Source organism: Moschus berezovskii, chromosome X, assembly GCF_049115385.1.
Source record: "Moschus berezovskii isolate FMDL1 chromosome X, NW_MosBer_1.0, whole genome shotgun sequence".
In the NCBI taxonomy this organism is placed as follows: domain Eukaryota; kingdom Metazoa; phylum Chordata; class Mammalia; order Artiodactyla; family Moschidae; genus Moschus; species Moschus berezovskii.
Genome location: NC_142488.1, coordinates 127,139,677 through 127,163,087, shown reverse-complemented (window position 1 = coordinate 127,163,087; position 23,411 = coordinate 127,139,677). Strand labels below are relative to the sequence as shown.

The 23,411-nt window shown below is 37.8% G+C and overlaps 1 protein-coding gene across 1 annotated transcript in view; it reads right to left on the bottom strand.

The window, feature by feature from the left end:
• LOC129564584 (transmembrane 9 superfamily member 2-like) overlaps positions 1-23,411 on the bottom strand; it is an 87,541-nt gene that overhangs the window by 4,288 nt on the left and 59,842 nt on the right. Inside the window, exons 13-16 of the mRNA XM_055438672.2 lie at positions 23,060-23,219; positions 21,680-21,828; positions 18,309-18,420; positions 13,796-13,967 (exon numbers count right to left, since the gene is read on the bottom strand). Of these exons, the coding sequence (XP_055294647.1) occupies positions 13,796-13,967; positions 18,309-18,420; positions 21,680-21,828; positions 23,060-23,219 (593 nt within the window). The remainder of the gene's footprint in view (positions 1-13,795; positions 13,968-18,308; positions 18,421-21,679; positions 21,829-23,059; positions 23,220-23,411) is intronic.

The window sequence follows — 23,411 nt, the reverse complement described above, 5'->3', positions numbered from 1 at the left end:
TTGCCCACATTTGCCCCAGGATAGAGAAAGTACTAAACCAGTACTAGAAATGTCCTAGTTTCTTTCTAAACTTCATAACCTTTTTTCATTAGGTCAGGAGACACATTACAAAAAGACAAACCAACTATAGGATCTTGAATGAGGCAGTCCAAGACAAGCAGAGAAGCCCATTTTCCCCCATCCTTTCCCTAAATGCAATTCTACAATGAGAAAAACAAAATTCACAGCCTGATCTAGGACTGGCATCCAATACACATTTCCTCCAGGACCTTCCCAAAATCTTCATGTACACTTGAAACAGAAAGAGGAACTAGCTAAATAAAACATTTTGAAAGTCTATCACATTCTATTCAATATAAACAAACCTTTAAAGAGGCTTTCCACAGCTACTGTGGGGACTAAATTCCAATATATATTAACTTGAGAATTGTCACCTGTGATTAAGACATGCAGAAAAGATTTCCTAACATTGGAATTAGAGCTATTGCACAGAAGAATAAAGAGAAAGCTTGTTTGGAGCAAAGGTCTTAGGGACCTTGACTCTCTTCAGCCATATTTGATTCAGTATTCAGTAAACACTTTCTCTGGGCCTGGAACTTGCCAGGTAATGTAAAGGATAGAAAAAGTGGCTCAGGGACTTCCCTGGCAGTCCAGTGGTTAAGACTTCTCACTTCCACTGCAGGGGGTGCAGGTTCCATCCCAAGAGGGGGGGAACTAAGATCCTGCATGCTGTGAGGTGTGGTCAAAATGTAAAAAAATTAGCGGGGGGACCTCTGGTGGGGAACAATGTCAGTGGCTAATCAACATATTGCTGCTTATATAGAGGTCACAGTCAGAGACTTGGAAAGGGCGTTAACTCCAGTCTTTCTCACTTTCATATTTTATCAGTCACCAAGACCTTCCAATTCCAACTCGGAATTTTTTTGAAGTGCAAATATTTTATTTTACATTCTTATTTAAATACTTCTTTTCACCTGCCTTCATGGCATAGTGGGCCACTCTCATAAATACTCCTTTTCCTCAACTGAATACTTACCGTGATACAGAATACAACCACTTTTCCCCTCTCAATTGGTAACCTGTGACATTTTTTGTTTCTGTGTTTACTGCAGAAACTCTTAATAGAGACAATTTAATATAATTTATAAACATATTTTATACTCACATTTGCATAATTTTATAACTTATAAAAATAAAAATCATAGATGGTAAATGAATGTCACTGATTCCTTGATTAATTTATGCTTACTTTCCAAGCTCAATGCTCTATCGATAATAAAATAATGCTTTCTATTATCTTTTCTCTAAAAACTTTATTATCACTTCTAGAACATGATTGGTGTTGCTTTTTTATGGGAATCTTGTGGATCCATCCCCTCCATCCACCTGTCCATTTCCATAGCCATTGGGTCTTAAATCATACTCACTAAATCTCTCATCTACAAAACTATCTCTTGGCTTGTCTTTATGGCCAGTCTCCTTCTCAAATCAATTCTCCACTCTGTCAGAGTGATTGTGATATTTCCAAAACACAAATTTGATTGCCCAGCCCCTACTTACAAACTTTAAATAGCTTCCCATAGCAAAGGTACTTAAACCCTGGAGAGTATCACAAACTTGTTAAGCAATTAAAAATACAGATAAGCAAGGATTCTGATTCAGAGGCTTTGGGATAGGCCCTGGGCATCAGATTTATTGGTTTTAGTTGGTTTAGTTTAGCCAGAGATATGAACAAATAGCTTCATGACCAAGACAATGACGATGATGATTATAATAATGACAATAGCTGTTATTTATTAAATACTTAGGTTTCCCTGGTGGCTCAGTGGTAAAGAATCTGCCAGCAGTGCAGGAGATGCGAGTTTGATCCATGGGTCAGGAAGATCTCCTGGAGAAGGGAATGGCTACCCACTCCAGTATTCTTGCCTGGAGAATTCCACAGAGGAGCTTGGCCAGCTACAGTCCATGGGGCCTCAAAGAATCAGACACGACTTAGCAACTGAGCACAGGGAAAAGGAATACATCCCTTCCTTTGAAATTTTTAATATGATGCTTGAAGCTAGAAGAATACTAGCTACCACAGAGCCCAGAGTTAGAATAGGTCTGTAACTACCTGTACTGGGAAAAAATGTTAAGACCTTAAGGTTTTCAATATTCTTGAAAACAGAGAACACTATGTCCTGTTCACTACAATAGCACCCGGCATTTTGGTCCATAAATATAAGCTGAGATAAAAATGAGCTAGAATTGAAGCGGTAATAGAATTATCCAAAAGATTATACTGGCCTTGACACCCTGTGTTCTAGAATAATGTGGAAAAATTGGAAGGGTGTGCCTTTATATTTTTAAGAAGGGCTGGAAGGGTTGAAAGAGCATGGAAAAGACTTGGAATGGGCTGTTATCATCATCTACCCCTGAGGGTGATGTTTTATGGCTTTAGGTACATGCACCTGTCTTCATTCTCCCAGTTACAGGAAGTCCACCGGATCTAACAGGCCACAGAGGAGATTTCACAGGCATCATTTGGTGGTTGGTTTGGCCCTAGCTTAAAGAAAATACCTCTTTCTTAAGGAGGATGTAGAGAGCTGTGTTTAAGAGAATAAACAGTGGAGTCAGACCAACCAGGATTTGAATGAAGCATAGCTCCCAGACTAAGCTAGCTAAGTGACCTTGAACAAGTCACTTAATCTCTCTGGACCTCAGTCCCTCATCCACGCAATAGGAGTAATATGACTTACACCTCATAATAGTTAAGACGATTAGGTGAAAATTGAGATAAATGTATGTTAATAGTTGACACATAATTGACTCAATAAGAAATAAATAGTATGTTTTCATAATCCCTGTAAGCACCTTACCAAGCCCATAAAAAGTTTATAAAAAAGTAAATATTAAATATATAAATATATATTTAAAAAATATATAAAAAGTAAATATTCATTGGCTGCTTAACAATTAGCATTAATACATCTTTATTCCTTTCTGATCTTTTTCCTTTAGAATTTAAATTTTTAATAAGACAGAGACAATTTGGTATAATAAAGCACAAAAGGACCACTATTGCTAATATTTGTATACTAAGGTAATTGGACTTTTCCTTCAGTATAGTTTATTTCATCATGCACTGTGTGAGAACATTTTTCACTTCAATTTAGTGACAAAAATATTATACAGTAGACACTCTCAAAATATACTGAACTTTATTTGCTTCTTTTAATTAATAAAAATATATTTAAAGCATAGACCCTTAGTGAGAAAGCCAACAGAAAAGCATTCTGAACTTGGCTGATACTTCTGGGTCTTAGAAACTCTTTGCATCACACTGGCTTCAATCACTGCACAGTGATTGCTGATTCAGTCTCTGATTCTAAACATGTTCTCTTGAGATGAACAAAACTATATTTGGAAAATAGCATTAACTCCCAACTAAAAGTGAGGTTCAAAAATAGTATTTCTTACAGTACTGTTAACATTTTGGGCCAGATAATTTGTTGTACATCATAGGATGTTTAGCACTATCCTTGGCCTCTACCCACTAGATGTCATTAGCATCCTCCCATCCCAGTCATGACAATCAAAACTGTCTCCAGATATTGCTGAATGTCCTATAAGGATAAATTTGTCCCTGGTTGAGAACCACTGCTCAGGAAAAACAGACTGTGGCTAAATGCAAACATTTATATAAAATATTTAATTTACTACCCAATGGTAATGCCAACCAAGATATATATTAAACCATAAACTCTATTATCATAATAGAACATAGCATTTAAACTTTAGGAGAAGGAATCTTAAGTGTTAGATCTGAATTGGTTATTCTGATCTTATGTCTATTATATCAAGTGAAGAGGAACTAAAAAGCCTCTTGATGAAAGTGAAAGAGGAGAGTGAAAAGGTTGGCTTGAAGCTCAACATTCAGAAAACGAAGATCATGGCATCTGGTCCCATCACTTCATGGGAAATAGATGGGGAAACAATGGAAACAGTGTCAGACTTTGTTTTTTTGGGCTCCAAAATCACTGTGGATGCTGATTGCAGCCATGAAATTAAAAGACGCTTACTCCTTGGAAGGAAAGTTATGACCAACCTAGATAGCATATTAAAAAGCAGAGACATTACTTTGCCAACAAAGGTCCATCTAGTCAAGGCTATGGTTTTGCCAGTGGTCATGTATGGATGTGAGAGTTGGACTGTGAAGAAAGCTGATCGCCGAAGAATTGATGCTTTTGAATTGTGGTGCTGGAGAAGACTCTTGAGAGTCCCTTGGACTGCAAGGAGATCCAACCAGTCCATTCTAAAGGAGATCGATCCTGGGTGTTCATTGGAAGGACTGATGCTAAAGCTGAAACTCCAATACTTTGGCCACCTCATGCGAAGAGTTGACTCACTGGAAAAGACTCTGATGCTGGGAAGGATTGGGGGCGGGAGGAGAAGGGGACGACAGAGAATGAGATGGCTGGATGGCATCACCAACTCGATGGACATGAGTTTGAGTGAACTCTGGGAGTTGGTGTTGGACAGGGAGGCCTGGCGTGCTGTGATTCATGGGGTCACAAAGAGTCGGTCACGACTGAGCAACTGAACTGAACTGAACTGAGAGATACAGGGGCCTCCCTGGTGGCTCAGACGTTAAAGCGTCTGCCTGGAATGCAGGAGACCCGGGTTCGATCCCTGGGTCGGGAAGATCCCCTGGAGAAGGAAATGGCAACCCACTCCAGTACTCTTGCTTGGAGAATCCCATGGAGGGAAGAGCCTGGTGGGTTACAGTCCATGGGGTTGCAAAGAGTCGGACACAACTGAGCAACTTCACTTTCACTTTCAGAGATACATTATTTCAATTAATTTTAAGACTTTAACTCATTTGTTGATATCGAAAAGAGAACTTGATGCAAATTAAAAACAATCACTATCCTCCAATCAAGACCAAGTATCCACATGTGTGCCAACCATCAACCTCCATTAGAGATCTGAGTAAAGCGATCAAATTAGAATATATCACAGCCTACTTGGTCACGCATAGACTTCGTTTCTTTAATAGCTGGTTTCTTAACAGCTGGCTAAACTACTTATACTGAAACTAGTTAGGATTTGGGACAAGTCACCCAACTTGAACTGAAGTTTATCTTTGTCTCTACAATGTAACATTTCCCTCCTGGTACCCTTTGGTGACATTATTGGTATAGTATGGCTTATCCTTCTGCCTGTTCTTTGAATTCCATTTCAAAATGTTATTTACACATCTGTTAGTGTGCTATGTACTGAAAATTGAGTAGAGGAACACCAGTCACAATGCACATCATTTCCTTTGCCTCAAAAACTGAGAGGAAGAAAACAATGGGGTGCCATTTTAGACATACTGACTTAACAAAAAAGAAAACCATTTTGCGGGGAGTTGGTTATTGTTTCTGTTAAAATAATACTCAATGCCAGCCAAGGCTGTAGGGAAAATGATACAACTCTGCTGATGCCAGAAAAGCATAAAAATCCACCAAAATATTTATACTTTTTGACCCTGTCATCCCATTTCACAGATTATCTTAAGGAAATAATTCAAATTGTCGGGGGGAGGCAGTGGGGGGGGGGTTCAATACTAAAGAAACAGTTAAGTAATCTTCTCAACAGATTAAACAGCCATAAAAGTGGCAAATATAAAGGATATACAGGAACATACTCAATATTGAAAAGTGATAGCTATGAGGTCCTGTACTTCCATTATGATGCCGTGGATGAATTCAAGTACCAAAGACGAATGTGGTGACCACAAGGAAGAACTTTGGATGAATGCATAATTATTCTAAGTTAGTGTAAAACTTTCAGTAATTTTTATATATTAGTAGATATTGCTAATTTTAAAGTTCTCATTTAAAAAATTCGCTCTCAGAAAGATCTGCCTGTAGCAAGAAAGAGTAATCAGCAATTAAGAACTGTACTTTTGTGTACATCTATATTCTCAAGACTAATTATTTAATTAAAAATGTCTTCCTCAAAAGTGAGACACCATGAGCAGAGGCAATAAGCCTTGCTTCCTGCTGTGAACCTCAAAATATAATGGTGAAATGGAATACAGAGATGCCATTCAAGAGTCTTAGGCAGAAAGGACTTCTTAAAGAACAGTTGTAGAAAACTGATGTCAAAAGCACACTTCATGATTTTAAAATTCTTCCTGGTATGAACGATAACTAGGATTTACTTTGGAGGTTTTTCATGATTTACTTTTAAAATAGATATGGAGATTTCTTTTCCTGTCCCCACCCCCCACCATGAAAAATAATTTGCTCTGATTCAAGACAGGGACATAGGAAGATCCTAAACTCACCTCCTCCCATAGACACACCAAACCTACAACAATACATGGAACAAATTCCTCTGAAAAAAACCTGGCAGAGCAACGTCTTCACATGGGACAAATGAGAGGGAAAACTACATCATAGTGGGTAGGAAAGGCTGGGACAATGATCTCACCATAAACCCCAAATCCAGCATGGTGATATACAATTGGGAGGGAATCCAAAACCTGGAGCTTCTTTCTGAGGACCAAAGGGTTCATGCCCTACATCGGGCACTCCAACCTTTAAGACTGGCACCTGAGAAACAAACTCTCCAGACATCTGGTTTTAAAAAACCATGGGGCTCACACCCATGAGACCCAAGCAGCTGATACAAACTGAAATTTGGCTCTTAAGGGCTCTTATGCCATCTCCAAAATATACTAATAGTTCATGCAGCTCAATATAAAAAGAAAAATCCACCCAATCCAAAAAAATGGGCAGAAGATCTAAATAGTCATTGCTCCAAAGAATACATAAAGATGGCCAAGAGGCCCATGAAAAGATTCTCAACATCACTAATGATTAGAGAAATGCAAATCAAAACTACAAAGAGGAATCACCTCGCACCAGTCAGAATGCCCATCATCAAAAAGTCTATAAATAATAAATGCTAGAGAGGGTATGGAGTAAAGGGACCCTCCTATACTGTTGGTGAGAATATATACTGGTACAGCCACTATGGAGAACAGTATGGAGGTTCTTTAAAAAACTAAAAATAGAGCTACCATATGATCCTGCAATCCCACTCCTGGACATATATCATATATCTGGAGAACCATAATTCAAAAAGATATAAGCACCCCCAATGTTCATTGCAGCACTATTTATAATAGCCAAGACATAGAAACAACCCAAGTGCCCTTAAACGATGAATGGATAAAGAAGATGTGGTACTATATATACAATGGAATATTATTCAACCATAAAAAAGAACAAAATAATGCCATATGCAGCAACATAGATGGACCTAGAAATTGATACTGAGTGAAGAAGTCAAAGAACAACAAATATCACATGATATCACTTATATGTGGAATCTTTAAAAAAAAAAGGATAGAAATAAACTTATCTACAAAACAGAAAGAGACACAGATGTAGAAAATAAATTTATGCTTACCAGGGGGTGGAGGGGAATAAACTGGAAGATTGGGATTGACATATATGCACTATTATATACAAAATAGGTTAACTAATAAGGACCTACTGTATATCACAGGGAACTCTACTCAATACGCTGTAATAGCCTATATAGGGAAAAAATATCTAAAAAAGAGGGGATATATGTATATGTATAACTGATTCACTTTGCTGTACACCTGAAACTAATACAACATTGCAAATCAACTATTCTCCAATAAAAATTAATTTAAAAAATCAAAACTACAATGAAGTATAACCTCACAACAGTCAGAATGACCATCATTAAAAAGTCTACAAATAACAAATGCTGGAGAGGGTATGCAAAAAAAGGAACCCTTCTACACTGTCAGTGGGAATGTAAACTGGTGCAGCCACTATGGAAACACTATGCAGATTCTTAAAAAATTGAAAATAGATTTACCACAAGATCCAGCAATTCCACTCCAGAGTGTTTATCTGAAGAATACAAAAACACTAATTCAAGCTGTATGAACCCCTATGCTCACTGAAGCAACATTTACAACAGCCAAGATATGGAAGCAACTTAAGTGTTTATCAATAGATGAATCGATAAACAGGATGTGGTATATGTGTGTGTAGATACATATATATATACATAATATATATAACACATAGATAATATATACATAATATACATATATCATATATATATATAAAACTCAGACATTAAAAAAGAATGAAATCTTGTCATTTAACCATTTGGGATAATACATAGATGGACCCACAGGGTATTATGCTAAGTAAAAGAAGTCAGACAGAGAAAAACAAATACTGTATGATTTCACTTGTACATAGAATCTAAAACACAGAACAATTGAACAAACATAACAAAATAGAAACAGAGTCATGGATTTAGAGAACAAACAGGTGGTTGCTGGAGGTAGGGAGTAGCGGGGAGGAGTGAAACAGGTGAGGGAAATTAAAAGATACAAAATCCCAGTTACAAAATAAATAAGTCATGGGATGAATTGTACAGTATGGGGAATATAGTCAATGATTATGCAATATCTTTGTATGGTGACAGATGGTAGCTAGACTTACCATGATGATCATTTTGAAATGGACAGAAATATCAAATCACTATGCTGTATATCAAGAACTAACATAGTGTTATAGGTCAATTATATTTCAACAAAGAAACAAACAAATTCATAGAAAGAGAGATCAGATTTGTAGTTACTAGATGTGAGGGGTAGGGGAAGAGGAATTGGTTGAAGGCAGTCAAAAGGTACAAAGTTTCAGTTATAAAATAAATAAGTACTAGGAATATAATGTACAACATGGTAAGTGTAATTAATACTGCTGTACATTATATATGAAAGTTGTTAAGAGTAAATCCTAAAAGTTCTCAGCAGAAGAAAAAAAAATTTCTATTTCGTTAATTTTGTATCTATATGAGATGATAAATGTTGATTGAACCCACTGTGGTCATCATTTCATGATGTATGAAAGTCAAATAATTATGCTGTATACCTGAAACTTATACAGAGCTGTATGTCAGCTATACCTCAATAAAAAATCTGAATAAAATTGGAAAGGAAAAAATATATACACCCTCCAGAAAGATTTTAGGCCTGTTACTATGCTGCTGCTGCTGCTAAGTCACTTCAGTCGTGTCCAACTCTGTAAGACCCCATAGACGGCAGCCCACCAGGCACCTCCGTCCCTGGGATTCTCCAGGCAAGAATACTGGACTTGGTTGCCATTTCCTTCTCCAATGCATGCATGCATGCTAAGCCGCTTCAGTCATGTCCGACTTTGTGCGACCCTATGGACAGCAGCCCACCAGGCTCCTATATCCATGGGATTCTTTAAGCAAGAATACTGGAGTGGGTTGCCATTTCCTTCTCTCCCTGTTACTATAGATGTATGCAATTTATTACCAAAAAGTGGGCAGAAGATCTGAATAGACATTTTTCCAAAGAAGATATAAAGAAGGCCAAAAAGTTCATGAAAAGATGCTCAGTAGCACTAATCATCAGGGAAATGCAAATCAAAACCACAATGAAATACCATCTCACACCTATTAGAATGACGATTATCAAAAACACAAGAAATAAAAAGTGTTAGCGAGGATGTAGAGAAAGGGGACCCTGTGCACTGTTGATAAGCATATACATTGGTATAGCCACTATGGAAAATGGTATGGAGGTTCCTAAAAAAATTAAAAATAGAATTGCCATATGATCCAGAAATTCGACTTCTGGGTATTTATCCAAAGAAAATGAAAACACTGAAAAAAAAAACATGTATACCATGTTCACTGCAGTGTCATTTACAGTAGCCAAGATATGAAAACAACCTAAGTGTCTGCTGATGTATAAATGGATAAAGAAAATGTGGTATCTCCATACAATGGAATATTATTCAGTCATAAAATATACAATCCTGCTTTTTGTGAAAACATGGATGGACTTTGAGGGCATTATGCTAAGTGAAATAAGTTAGACAAAGAAAGACAAATACTGCATGCTCTCACTTACATGTGGAATCTTAAAAAAATAAAACACCAAGCTCGTCGATACAGATTGGTGGTTTATTTAAAAGTTGCTAAGAGAATAAACCTTAAAAGTTCTGATTGATTGCAAACATTTTGTAACTGTGTATGACAGATGTTAACTAGACTTATTATGGTAATCATTTGATAATATATACAAATATGTCATTGTGTTGTACACCAGAAACTAATAAAATGTTGTATATCAATTACACTTTAATCTAAAACATTTTTTAAAGTAAAATAGATATGGAAACATTATTCCATAAGGGTATCTACTCTCTTTCATACACTATGTAATTCAAGAAGAACCATGTGCTTAGCACTATGAAGGATAGAAAATAGGCATAAGATGTGTGGTCCCTGTTCTCAAGAAGATTCCAAGTTAGGTGGCTGCTGCTGCTGCTACTAAGTCGCTCCAGTCGTGTCCGACTCTGTGCGACCCCATAGATGGCAGCCCGCCAGGCTCCTCTGTGCCTGGGATTCTCCAGGCAAGAACACTGGAATGGGTTGCCATTTCCTTCTCCAATGCATGAAAGTGAAAAGTAAAACTGAAGTCGCTCAGTCATGTCTGACTCTTAGCGACCTTATGGACTGCAGCCTACCAGGCTCCTCCGTCCATGGGATTTTCCAGGCAAGAGTACTGGAGTGGGTTGCCATTGCCTTCTCCGAAGTTAGGCAGAGAGACATGCTAAAAAAAAAATCAGGAGGATACACGCCTGAACTCAGTAAATGGTTCAGTTTAAGAGATTTAGAAAATACACAGAGCAGGCAGAACAGGAGCCCAAACACCAAGGTAAGTTTAGATCTTGATAAAGAAGTATGGCACTACTAAAGTTTTCTAATAAGATGAATGAAATTATCACATTGAAATCCCCTCAACTCCCCATCCCCTCTCCACTCCAACAATAAAATCTAAATTCCTTAGTAGAGTTTTTGAGTCCATGGTAAGATCTGCCAGTTCCTTACATCTCTAACATCACTATTGCCACCTAGAGAAATCCTCCCCCCCTTGCCATCGTGAACTCCTCTGTGCTCTCTGAAGATGTCAAACTCCTTCCCACTTCAGGATTTTTGAACATGCTGTCACCTCTGTTTGAAACACTTGATTATCCACCCCTTCTTTCATATCATTTCTTTCACAAAGCTCATCAAACCCGTAATTCCTTCTTTGTCTGCCATCTATTAACATATAACATCCACAAAAGCAGGGGCCCTTACCTGTCTTGTTCACCACTATGTCCCCAGCACCTATCCCAGAGTCTAGCGCTGTGTAAGACAGAAAAAGAAGCTTCTGAAGAAGAATAAATAGGCAGGTTGTGATTAACTATAAAGCATGGAAAAGTGAAAGTGAAAGTCGCTTAGTCATGTCCAACTTTTTGCGACCCCATGGACTAATACAGTTCATGGAATTCTCCAGGCCAGAATACTGGAGTGGGTAGCCTTTCCCTTCTCCAGAGGATCTTCCCAACCCAGGGATCCAACTCAGGTCTCCCGCATTGCAGGCAGATTCTTTACCAGCTGAATTACCAGGGAAGCCCAAGAACAGTGGAGTGGATAGCCTATCCCTTCTCCAGCAGGTCTTCCTGACCCAGGAATCAAACTGGGGTCTCCTGCATTGCAGGCAGATTCTTTACCAACTGAGCTATCAGGGAAGTCCATAAAGCATGGAAGGGCTATGTTAAGAATTCATGCAAAATAAGCCAAAGAGATCAGAGATTAGAGATGAGGATCAAAGAGAGAGAAATTCAGATGAATCAGTGGGTGGGGGAGGAAGTGCTAGATTCACTTTCTGGGGCATGAACCAACACGACGTGCAAATGTTCAGAATATACGTGAAGAGTGGTTATGGCTAGAGACAGAGATTTGGGAGCTGTCAGCACTAAGGAGATAAATGAAACCCTGGGACTAAATAAACTCTAAAAGGGAGAGTGCAGAAAGAAAGGACTGAAATGCTGAAGGTAGAACCCTCAATAAAGCCTAGAGTTAGGTGACAGGAAGAGGGAGGGAAACAAAAGAATTCACAATACGGCACAGGAAGAAGAATGTCAATCATGCTAGGAAGAATTTCACAGAATGGGTGTGGAGTAGTGTTTAACCAAGAAGCCAAGGAGAATGGAGACTACAGAACGGCCATTAGGTTTTTGCAAGAGACCACTGAGAACCTTGCAGAGTCAGATATTAGTGACAGAAGCAATTTAAGTGGTGGAGACTACCAATGGGCACAGATGTTTGTCAGCAATGGGACCATTTTGGATGACATTTCACTTTTGAAAGAAGCTGCTGATAATATAAGACTCCCAGAAAAAGGTAGCCTGAGTCAAAGTGTTAGGTAATGAAGAAAACATTAGCCTGAAATCACTGCACTCAATCCATTCAACTGCACATTACACAAATAGAAAAGCCGGTAACTTACAAGGAGAGAAATCCAAAACAAGACACTGTGGGCAGAGATGGCATGTACACACAGCAATATGGGTGAAATTCACAAACAATCTGGAGAAAAAGAAACCTGACCTCAAAGAAGCCAGACATAGAAGAGTATATCTTCTATGATTCCATTAACCTAAATTCAAAAACAGGACAAGTTAACTGATGCTGTTAAAAGTCAGGATAGTGGTTGCCTTTGGGGAAGATGAGTAGAAAAGACTCCCAACAGAGGCTTTCGGTCCGTGGATCACGTACTTTTTATTAACATGGCTGTCAGTTACAGAGTGTGTTCAATGCTGTACACTTATGACGTGTGCATTTTTCTACAGGCATATTTCAGTAAAAAGTTTAAAAACCTCAAAGGCAAACATGAGGAGCTTCATTAGACTAGAATAGTGAGACACTCTCAGGCCTTCGGTTTTAAACAGAACTCATTTTTTAGTTCCCCAACCAGGAATGGAACTCAGGCTCCCTGTAGTAGAAGTGGAAGCATGTAGTCCCAGCCACTGGACCACCAGGGAATTTCCTAAATAGAACTGAAAGATGACAGAAGGCCTTCACAGTCTTCTCTTTACTGGAGAGTTGAGAGAAGCAGGTACACAAAAAGGACAGAAATACGTCACCACCAAGATGCCCAGTTTCTCAGATAATGTTTGCATGTGTCTTAAGGCTTTGATTTCTGACAAATTTTCATTGTTAATTTGTGCATATTTGTTGAACCTGGAGGGTTAAGAGCATAGGAAAATGCTTGAAATGTTCCAAACTGACCTACACAAATGATGTGACTTGAGCTAAAACCAGAACTTAAAAAGTGAGGCAGGTAGAGGTGGACCACTGCTTCCCTTGGGCTGGCAAGGGCATAAAGCTCTCCAAATTCATTATTTCTCCAGTGGGATCATTTTAGAAACCATGCCATTTTTTCACCTGCTTTAAGCATTCATCTAAACAAGAATTTCCATCACATCTGAACCAAAATAACAATCCCAAATGAGTAATCCTGACAAGTATCCATCTTGTTCCTCACTTATAATTGCTTATATCGACTTAATCTAATTTTACTAATTTAAAAGTTATTCAAGTCAGTTAATTTTTTATGCCTGGAAGGAATTAAAAAGTGATTACACATAACCCTTACTGTGCTTTGGAACACATCCCTACTGTTTAAAAACATTCACAAGGGGCGGTCTTGCAGCTAAGTACATAAGGTCCCTCCAGCTCCCCAGGCCTTGCAATCTTTTATCCCCAAAGCATAGAAATGAACATGATGACTTTGTTCCCTCTTCCTTCCATTAATTGTTAATTGTTGCTTATTATATTACTGCTATCTCCAAGTCTCTTTAGAGAATCCAAAATACACAAAATGTAATTCTGTGCTTACCGGTGAACAGGAAAAAAATCAAGACCATGATCATCGTGTACCCAAAGTACAAAATGGTGCTTGCAATGCCTGTTATTTTAAGTTTGGCGAAGAAGTAGTAAACTGCATAAGCAAAAAAATAAACAGCTGTAAAACTGCTGGTAAGAAAGGATCTCCACCACCAATGATAATCCTGTGAGAAGAGGTAGAAAAAACAACTTTTTAGATGAAACTCTAACTATACATGGGTTAGTAATTATAATAAGAGGCAACATACAATAGACTCTATAGGATTATGGATTAAAAGAAATAAAAAAAGAAGTTTCATAAGAAATTTAATTTCATATGTACTGTCTGACTAATGTACATCCTGCTTGGGGCGCCCTCACAATGATAAACTCTTGGTTTCCAGGGGGACCATGTGTGCCTTCAGGGACTGTACTTCTAATATGCACATCCTTTCTCTCTAGACACTCCCTCAGCCCTGGAAGGCTTTCAGGTCAGCTTCAATTTACTGGCCAGAGTTGTGCTGGGCCAGAATTGATGCCTCAGTTCAGGTAAAAAAGGTTAGTAGAGAAATTTAAGATAGATCTTTTTCCCCCTTACAGTTTTATTGAGATATAACTGATATACAAGCACTGTCTAATTTTAAGGTGTACAATATAATGATTTGACTTAACATATCATGAAATGATTATCACAGTAATTTTACTGAACATCCATCATCTCATATAGATACAAAATTAAAGAAATAGAGAAAAATATATTTTTCCTTGTGATGAGAACTCTTAGGATTTACTATCTTAACAACGGTCATAAAGAGCACCCAGCAGTGTCAATTATATTTATCATGTTGTACATTACATCCCTAGTACTTGTTTATCCTATAACTGCAAGTTTGTACCTTTCAACCACCTTCATTCAATTCTCCCTCCCTCTAACCCTTGCCTTTGGTAACCACAAGTCTGACCTCTTTTTCTATAAGTTTGTTTGTTCAAGATAGAACTTTATGGTTAATGGGAATTATTTTAACTGGCTAAATTCATGACCCATGGAGGCATGACAGAGGTCAATGATTAGGTTAGTCTCACCCTGCCCGTGGGTTCTTCCTGATAATAAAATTACCATAAAAGCACCATGGTTAAAGGCCAAGGGGATAAACTGTGCAGAAAAGAGTTAACATAGCAGGTCTGAGGTTGCCATCTTTAGAAAGGTCTGCTTACAAGGTTGATTCTTGGCTTAATACTTAGGAATTTAGCATTTAATCATTCCCTGACTGATAAGACTGGTTTTCTATACCTAGACTGTACAAACTATGTGATTCATGGTGAACACATGCTTTCCTTTAGAGTGTCTGGAAAGTTGGAAGTTGTTAGGCAGAGTGTGCCTATGTGACTAGCTCCCAATAAAAACCTTGGCTATTGAGTCTCTTGTGGGCTTCCCTTGGCAGACACACTGCACATATACTACTGCATTTTTTACTGCTGCAGAAGGAGCATGCTTGGTGTGTCCCCTCATGGGGGAGAGAAAAAACAGGAAGACTGCACATGGGTTTTTTTTTTCCCCAGGTTCCATCTGTGTCTTTTTCCCTTACTGATCCTGTTGTGCATCCTTTTGCTGTAATAAACCCTAACCAAGAAAATGTCTATACGCTAAGTCTCATGAGTCCTTCTAGTGAGTCACCAAATATGTGGGCGGTTTTGGGGGCCCTCAAACCTTTCTAAGAAATATATGCATATATATATATATCTTATGCCTATTAATGTTTTACTAATGATTGTTACAGAATTCCTATGATAAAATGTATCATAGAATGAATAAGTACCTAAGTATAATACGTACATAATTATATATATTTTACTTTTATTCCTATAGCTCAATAAAAAAAATGCTCTAAGACATCATGTATATAATAATCATTCCCTAAACTCTCTTGTCACCTTTAGAAAGTCACATTAAATTACCAAAATAAGAGGCATCTAGGGGATTTAAGAAAATATGTTCACCACTAGCTCAGTTATTCAAAATGACATCAGGAAAAATTGAGGGTGGCATTGGGTAAAAAGAATTATTTATGTCCATGGTAACCAAAAGGCAACAAAAAGAAAGAGAAAGGGCCTTTAGCAGCAACCTCAAGCCCATAAAATATAATCCTGGCCTAAGCTACAAGAAAATGTTAATTGTTAAAAAGAAAACATCATCAAATCAGATCTTTTATGTCTGAACTATCAAATCAGTTCCCTGTGTTTTTCTATGTTAACCGAATACTATACAGAAATTATAGCAACTAGCCAGAGAGAAACTGCTTTCTCTTGAAAACTTTCTATCAAAGCAAAATTAACTTATGATGAAAGAAATCAAAGAGGATACAAATAGATGGAGAAATATACTGTGTTCGTGGATTGGAAGAATCAATATAGTGAAAATAAGTATATTACCCAAAGCAATCTTTAGATTCAATGCAATTCCTATCAAGCTACCAACAGTATTTTTCAGAGAACTAAAACAAATAATTTCACAATTTGTTGGAAATACAAAAAACCTCAAATAGCCAAAACAATCCTGAGAAAGAAGAATGGAACTGGAGGAATCAACCTGCCTGACTTCAGACTCTACTACAAAGCTACAGCCATCAAGACAGTATGGTACTGGCACAAAAACAATAAATCAATGAAACAAAATAGAAAGCCCAGAGATAAATCCATGCACTTATGGACACCTTATATTTGACAAAGGAGGCAAGAATATACAATGGAGAAAAGACAATCTATTTAACAAGTGGTGCTGGGAAAACTGGTCAAACACTTGTAAAAGTATGAAACTAGAACACTTTCTAATACGATACACAAAAACAAATTCAAAATGGATTAAAGATCTAAATGTAAGACCAGAAACTATAAAACTCCTAGAGGAAAACATAGGCAAAACACTCTCTGACATAAATCAAAGCAGGATCCTCTATGACCCACCTCCCAGTGTATTGGAAATGCATGATACAGGATGCTCAGGGCTGGTGTACTGGGATGAACCAGAGGGATGAGATGGGGAGGGAGATGGGAGGGGGTTCAAGATGGGGAACACATGTACACCTGGAGCAGATTCATGTCAATGTATGGCAAAACCAATACAATAATGTAAAGTAATTAGCCTCCAATTAAAATAAATATTTTTAAAAACCTCTAAAAAAATAAATAAATAAACAAATGGGACCTAATTAAACTTAAAAACTTTTGCACAACAAAGGAAACTATAAGCAAGGTGAGAAGACAGCCTTCAGAATGGGATAAATTAATAGTAAATGAAACAACTGACAAAGAATTAATCTCAAAAATATACAAGCAACCCCTGCAGCTCAATTCCAGAAAAATAAATGACCCAATCAAAAAATGGGCCAAAGAACTAAACAGACAGTTCTCCAAAGAAGACATACAGATGGCTAACAAACACATGAAAAGATGCTCAACATCACTCATTATCAGAGAAATGCAAATCAAAACCACAATGAGGTACCATCTCACACCAGTCAGAATGGCTGCTATCCAAAAGTCTCTAAGCAATAAATGCTGGAGAGGGTGTGTAAGGGAACCCTCTTACACTGTTGGTGGGAATGCAAACTAGTACAGCCACTATGGAGAACAGTGTGGAGATTCCTTAAAAAACTGGAAATAGAACTGCCATATGACCCAGCAATCCCACTGCTGAGAATACACACTGAGGAAACCAGAATTGAAAGAGATACGTGTACCCCAATGTTCATCGCAGCACTGTTTATAATAGCCAGGACATGGAAGCAACCTAGATGTCCATCAGCAGACGAATGGATAAGAAAGCTGTGGTACATATACACAATGGAGTATTACTCAGCCATTAAAAAAAATACATTTGAATCAGTTCTAATGAGGTGGATGAAACCAGAGCCTATTATACAGAGTGAAGTAAGCCAGAAAGAAAAACACCAAGAAAGTATACTAACAGATATATATGGAATTTAGAAAGATGGTAATGACAACCCTACATGCAAGACAGCAAAAGAGACACAGATGTATAAAACAGTATTCTGGACTCTGTGGGAGAAGGTGAGGGTGGGAAGATCTGAGAGAATAGAATTGAAACATGTATATTATCATATATGAAACAGATCGCCAGTCCAGGTTCAATGCATGAGACAGGGTGCTCAGGGCTGGTGCACTGGAATGATCTAGAGGGATGGGATGGAGAGGGAGGTGGGAGGGGGGTTCAGGATGGAGAACACATGTACACCCATGGCTGATTCATATCAATGTATGGCAAAAAACACTACAATATTGTAAAGTAATTAGCCTCCAACTAAAATAAATTAAATTTTTTAAAAAGCATTAACTTGATAGCTGCATCAAAATCAAAATGTGTCACTAGGAAAACACAATATAAAAGTGATCCCAAGTTGTAAAAACCATGCAGTTAACACTTAGTTTAATCCCTTTCTCAATAGACTTCTAATTCTAATAATGCAAGTTTAGAAAGCTTCAGATGTGTTAGTTTCTTATGTCTTTACCTCAGAACACAAATGAAAATAACACAGCAGAATGGTAGCTTCAGAGCAAGTAATCAGAAGAATTATAAAGACTAAGAAAAGGAAGCCAAACATGATGTACATCTGATGAGACCTGAAAGAAAAATGACAATTTTAAAATAAGTTTTAACTTAAGGATACACACAGAAAGATCCATCCGACTCTAACCAGTAAACTGTCACACACTTTTCTCACCTTGAGATTTTCATTCCAGACTTCATCTATTCATGTAATATCATCAAATCCATGTAGTATCCATGTAGTATCAAATATATATGTATATTCCCTCACCTACACAGCTTCAGAATTTGGCCATATTCTCTTTCATCAGAAACAGTATTTGCTACTCACCAATATTTGTCGGCTCCTACAATTTAGTTTTCACATAAAACCCATAAATTTTCTCTATACACACTTGAAAACATGTTTTCTCTTTAGAAATGGAAATGGCATAAATACCAGCAACTATATTATACAACAGAAAACCACAGAATCAAATTTTGTCTTTGGAGGTCTCTTAAGAGGTAGCTTCTCCAAGTTGGTGTTTATAGCACAACACACATAATTCTATTAAATCTACTTTCAAACATGCATCTTTAAAAATATCAGTGTATAGATTACATTTAAGCCAAACTTCAAAGGAATGAAGTAATTCCTTTCATTATTATAGAGCAAGCTGACTAAATAGGGATAAGAAATAGACATTTCAAAAAGCTTTCTGAAGAGAAGAAACTGGTGAACTGATCAATATTCCATTTTAAAACCTCATGTAAAATATACACCTGGGGGTGAGGATGAAGGATGGTGGTTGGGAAGAATCATCTCTAGAGTTCATAAATATATACAAAGTTGTACAGAACAAGCACCCTGGTTTCTCACTGAAACAAAACCTGCGACGAGTTGACTCACTGGAAAAGACTCTGATGCTGGGAAAGGTTGGGGGCGGGAGGAGAAGGGGACGACGGAGAATGAGATGGCTGGATGGCATCACCGACTCTGTGGACATGAGTTTGAGTGTACTCCAGGAGTTGGTGATGGACAGGGAGGCCTGGCGTGCTGTGATTCATGGGGTCGCGGAGAGTCGGACACGACTGAGCAACTGATCTGATCTGATCTGAATGTCTCTAGGCTGCCTAGGTTTGTCATAGCTTTTCTTCCAGGGAGAAGGAGTCTTTTGATTTCATGGTTACAGTTGCCATCCACAGTGATTTCGGGACCCAAGAAAATAAAACCTGTCACTGCTTCTACTTTTTCCCTTTGATTGGGGGCAGGAGGAGAAGGGGACGACAGAGAATGAGATGGCTGGTTGGCATCACCAACTCGATGGACATGATTCTGAGTGAACTCTGGGAGTTGGTGGTGGACAGGGAGGCCTGGCATACTGTGATTCATGGGGTCGCAAAGAGTCGGACACGACTGAGTGACTGAACTGAACTGAACTGAACTGAACTGAAAGAATCTTGGCTCAAACAGTAAAGAATCTGCCTGCAATATGAGAGACCTGGGTTCAATCCCTGGGTCAGAAAGATCTCCTGAATAAGGACATGGCAACCCACTCCAGTATTCTTGCCTGGAGAATTCCATGGACAGAGGAGCCACAGCCCATGGGGTCGCAAAGAGAGTCAGACACGACTGAGTGATTAACACTTCAAATAATCTTTCAGTTTTGCTTTAAAAATACTTTCCCATCAAAAACAGCTGCAAAATTTGGTTACTATAATCTATTTTGCTGCTGCTGCTGCTAAGTCACTTCAGTCGTGTCCGACTCTGTGCGACCCCATAGATGGCAGCCCACCAGGCTCCCCCGTCCCTGGGATTCTCCAGGCAAGAATACTGGAGTGGGTTGCCATTTCCTTCTCCAATGTGTGAAAGTGAAAAGTGAAAGTGAAGTCACTCAGTCGTGTCCGACTCGTAGAGACCCCATGGACTGCAGCCTACCAGGCTCCTCCATCCATGGGATTTTCTAGGCAAGAGTACTGGAGTGGCTTGCCATTGCCTTCTCCGATAATCTATTTTACAGCATGTTAAATATTTAGTTGCTGACAAGGTAACAGATTTTACTGCTTATCTTTCAAACAACTTTGACACAGTGCTGTTTATAAAAGGTGAGCAATTAATGTCTATGATTAAACCTAATTTCCTAGAACATCAAAGCTTTGTCTAGAAGATTCTTTTGAGACAAAAGTGTTATAAACATGCACAATTGGTGACTGCATTTTATTTTATTGTGCATTTTCCCCATATCCAAAAATCCCTCCAGAGTAAATCCCACTTGGCAGCTCTCAAAACCAAAATGCTGTCAAGAATCAGGAAGTAAGAAAAAAAAAGGGAATTGGAGCAACTGAAATAGCTGTCACAAAGCAGGGGCACTAAAACTATAGCACTTTAATCAGAGAGCACTGGTTCTTACTTCACATGCATTTCTATATTGGTTATTGGTGCATGTGTGCTCAGTTGTGTCCAACTCTTTGTGACCCCATGGACTGTAGCCCACCAGGCTCCTCTGTCCATGAGGTTCTCCAGGCAAGAATACTGGAGTGGGTTGCCTTTTCCTCCTCCAGGGGGATCTTCCTGACCCAGGAATCAAACCTGAGGTTCCTGCATCTCCTGCATTGGTAGGCAGATTCTTTACAACTGAGCTACCTGGGAAGCTCCATATTGGTTATTAGAATTCTTAAATTAAAACAGATTAAAAGTAGCAGATAAAAAGAGCAAGGCTATAAGGAAAAGGCATCTGACAGCAGAACTAACAGTTGACAGAAAGGAAGATAGAAAACCATTACTTATAGCTTAGTACAGATGAAGACCCAAAATCAGTGCTATTCATGTTATTTTCAGCAGAGAAAATAAATGAAATCTTGCATGGGAGGCCAGTATGGAAAACAGATACAAATCAGAGCTGCCCCTTCCATCTTTAGGTACCTCCCTCCAAGGGACATCCCCGTTCAACCCCCTGCAAAGTCTCAGAGAAGTATGGTTTGAGACCAACTTTTCTAAGTCACCTGGAAAGGATTAAAAAGAGACTATTAATTTTCAAAAAGGAAACCTTTATAGACATTTCCATCCAAAAGTGGCTTTAAAATGTTGTAAATTAAGTCTTAGTTTCCTAGGAAATTCCCTCGGGTCAGATTGCTATTCCCTGGATAAAACAGGGTAGTACATGAAGTCTTACTATACCAGAATTCAACCTCGACATATAGGAAAATTAATTTATTAACAATTAATATTTTGGAGATTAAGAAGATATGAATACCTAGGGCTGATTCATGTTGATGCTTGACAGAAAACAACAAAATTCTGTAAAGCAATTATCCTTCAATTTAAATAAGCTAAAAAGATGATATGATACTCACCAAATGCTGTTTAGAATAAAAAATAGTTGGATAAAAATACAACCAAAAGGTAAAACACCACCGACGATGCTACTAAAAAGTGGTCTTCTAGTGAAAGCCTGGTGAGGAATCTGACGAGGAATCTGGTTTGTACTAACTGGATAGTCAAACTGCTCGAAAATAAATCAAGTGAAAATCAGAATGAAATAAAACTGAAGTAAATTTATACAGACAGCATCACAATACACAATCTTGAATCTGAACATTTTCAAGAGCAGTTATATGGGCAAAGTCTAGACCAATGCTGTGTAACAGAAATACTATGATGCAAGCCACAAATGCTGTACCCAGTTTCTTAGTAGGTGCATTTTAAAAAGGTGGAATCAATTTAATGATATATTTTATTTGATATAATGATCTAACATGCCAAAATAGTATCATTTACATTTGTGACTGATATAAAAATTATTACTCAAGACATTTTACATTCCTCTTGTTGTTGTTCTAACTGGTTGAAAACCCGTGTATATTTTACACTTACAGCACATAATTCAGACTAGCCACATTCCAAGTACTCAAAAACCATAGTTGTTGAGTGGCCACCATGTTAGAACACAGCTAAACAATAAACATGTTTATCTTTCCTTACACATTTCAAGGGAGATATTGGACAAAACTTACTAGTGACCGTTTCAATGTAAAACAATATACGACGTCAAAAAGTTCTCTCAGAATTTGTCTAATAATTTGTCTCTGAAAATTTGTCAATAGTTTTCAGAAATTTTTCTTTTTCTGCTCTATGTGGAACTCCACTTCCTGTTTTGTCTTGTCTGACTTCTCCCCTGCAAATTCACGCTATGTCCTCATAATACAACCCTTTTGTAGTGTGGCCTCATTTAGTCTTTTTGGTATACTGTTTCTTTTCCCTATATGTTGAATAGGCTATCTTCACATCTGTAAACTGTATAACTGTACAAATCCTACTGTATAACACAGGGAACTATATTCAATATCCTGGGATAAACCATAACAAAAAAGAAAAAAAAGTCCATCAACAGAACCCATTTCTTGGATTGTATCTTGGCTTTCTTCCCCGAACTATACAATCTCATTACTTTTCTGACTTTCTTAAAGTCAGCCTTCCTATAATATATCTTTTAAATTTTGCCCATCAGAGAGAGGGAAATATAAACAACCCATAAAATGTGAAATACATTAAAGAATGTCTTTTAAAGTGTTACTGTCTTTCATTTAAAGTTTGTAAAAATCTTTTATCCCTAAATGATTATTCTTTGTCATTTTCTCCAATGGTATATCTTCCATTTCCTGTATAGTCTATTCACACTGAGGTATTATTTCAGACATCATTCAATGGTCAAAAGCAGTATTTTAAAAGTTTACCTTTTGGAAACTTCCAACGTATGCACCCAAAAATGTTAATGGCACTGAAATTCCAAACCACAATGCAAGGATTCCTATCAAGGTACCAAATGAGATAGCAGATGATGATCCTTCAATCCAAAGAATTAAATTCATGATGAAGATGTCAACAAAGACCACACTAGGAGAGAAAAATCATCAGAAAATGTTACGATTTCAGGAAAATGTTATAAACATACTCGATATGAATGTTAGAACATTGAACCCTAGAAGAATATTAAATCATTCTGTGTAAACCCAGTTATTGAGTTGGAGCTTAAACTCAATACCATATATATAACAAGATAGCAGTTTATTACAGGACATAATTTCT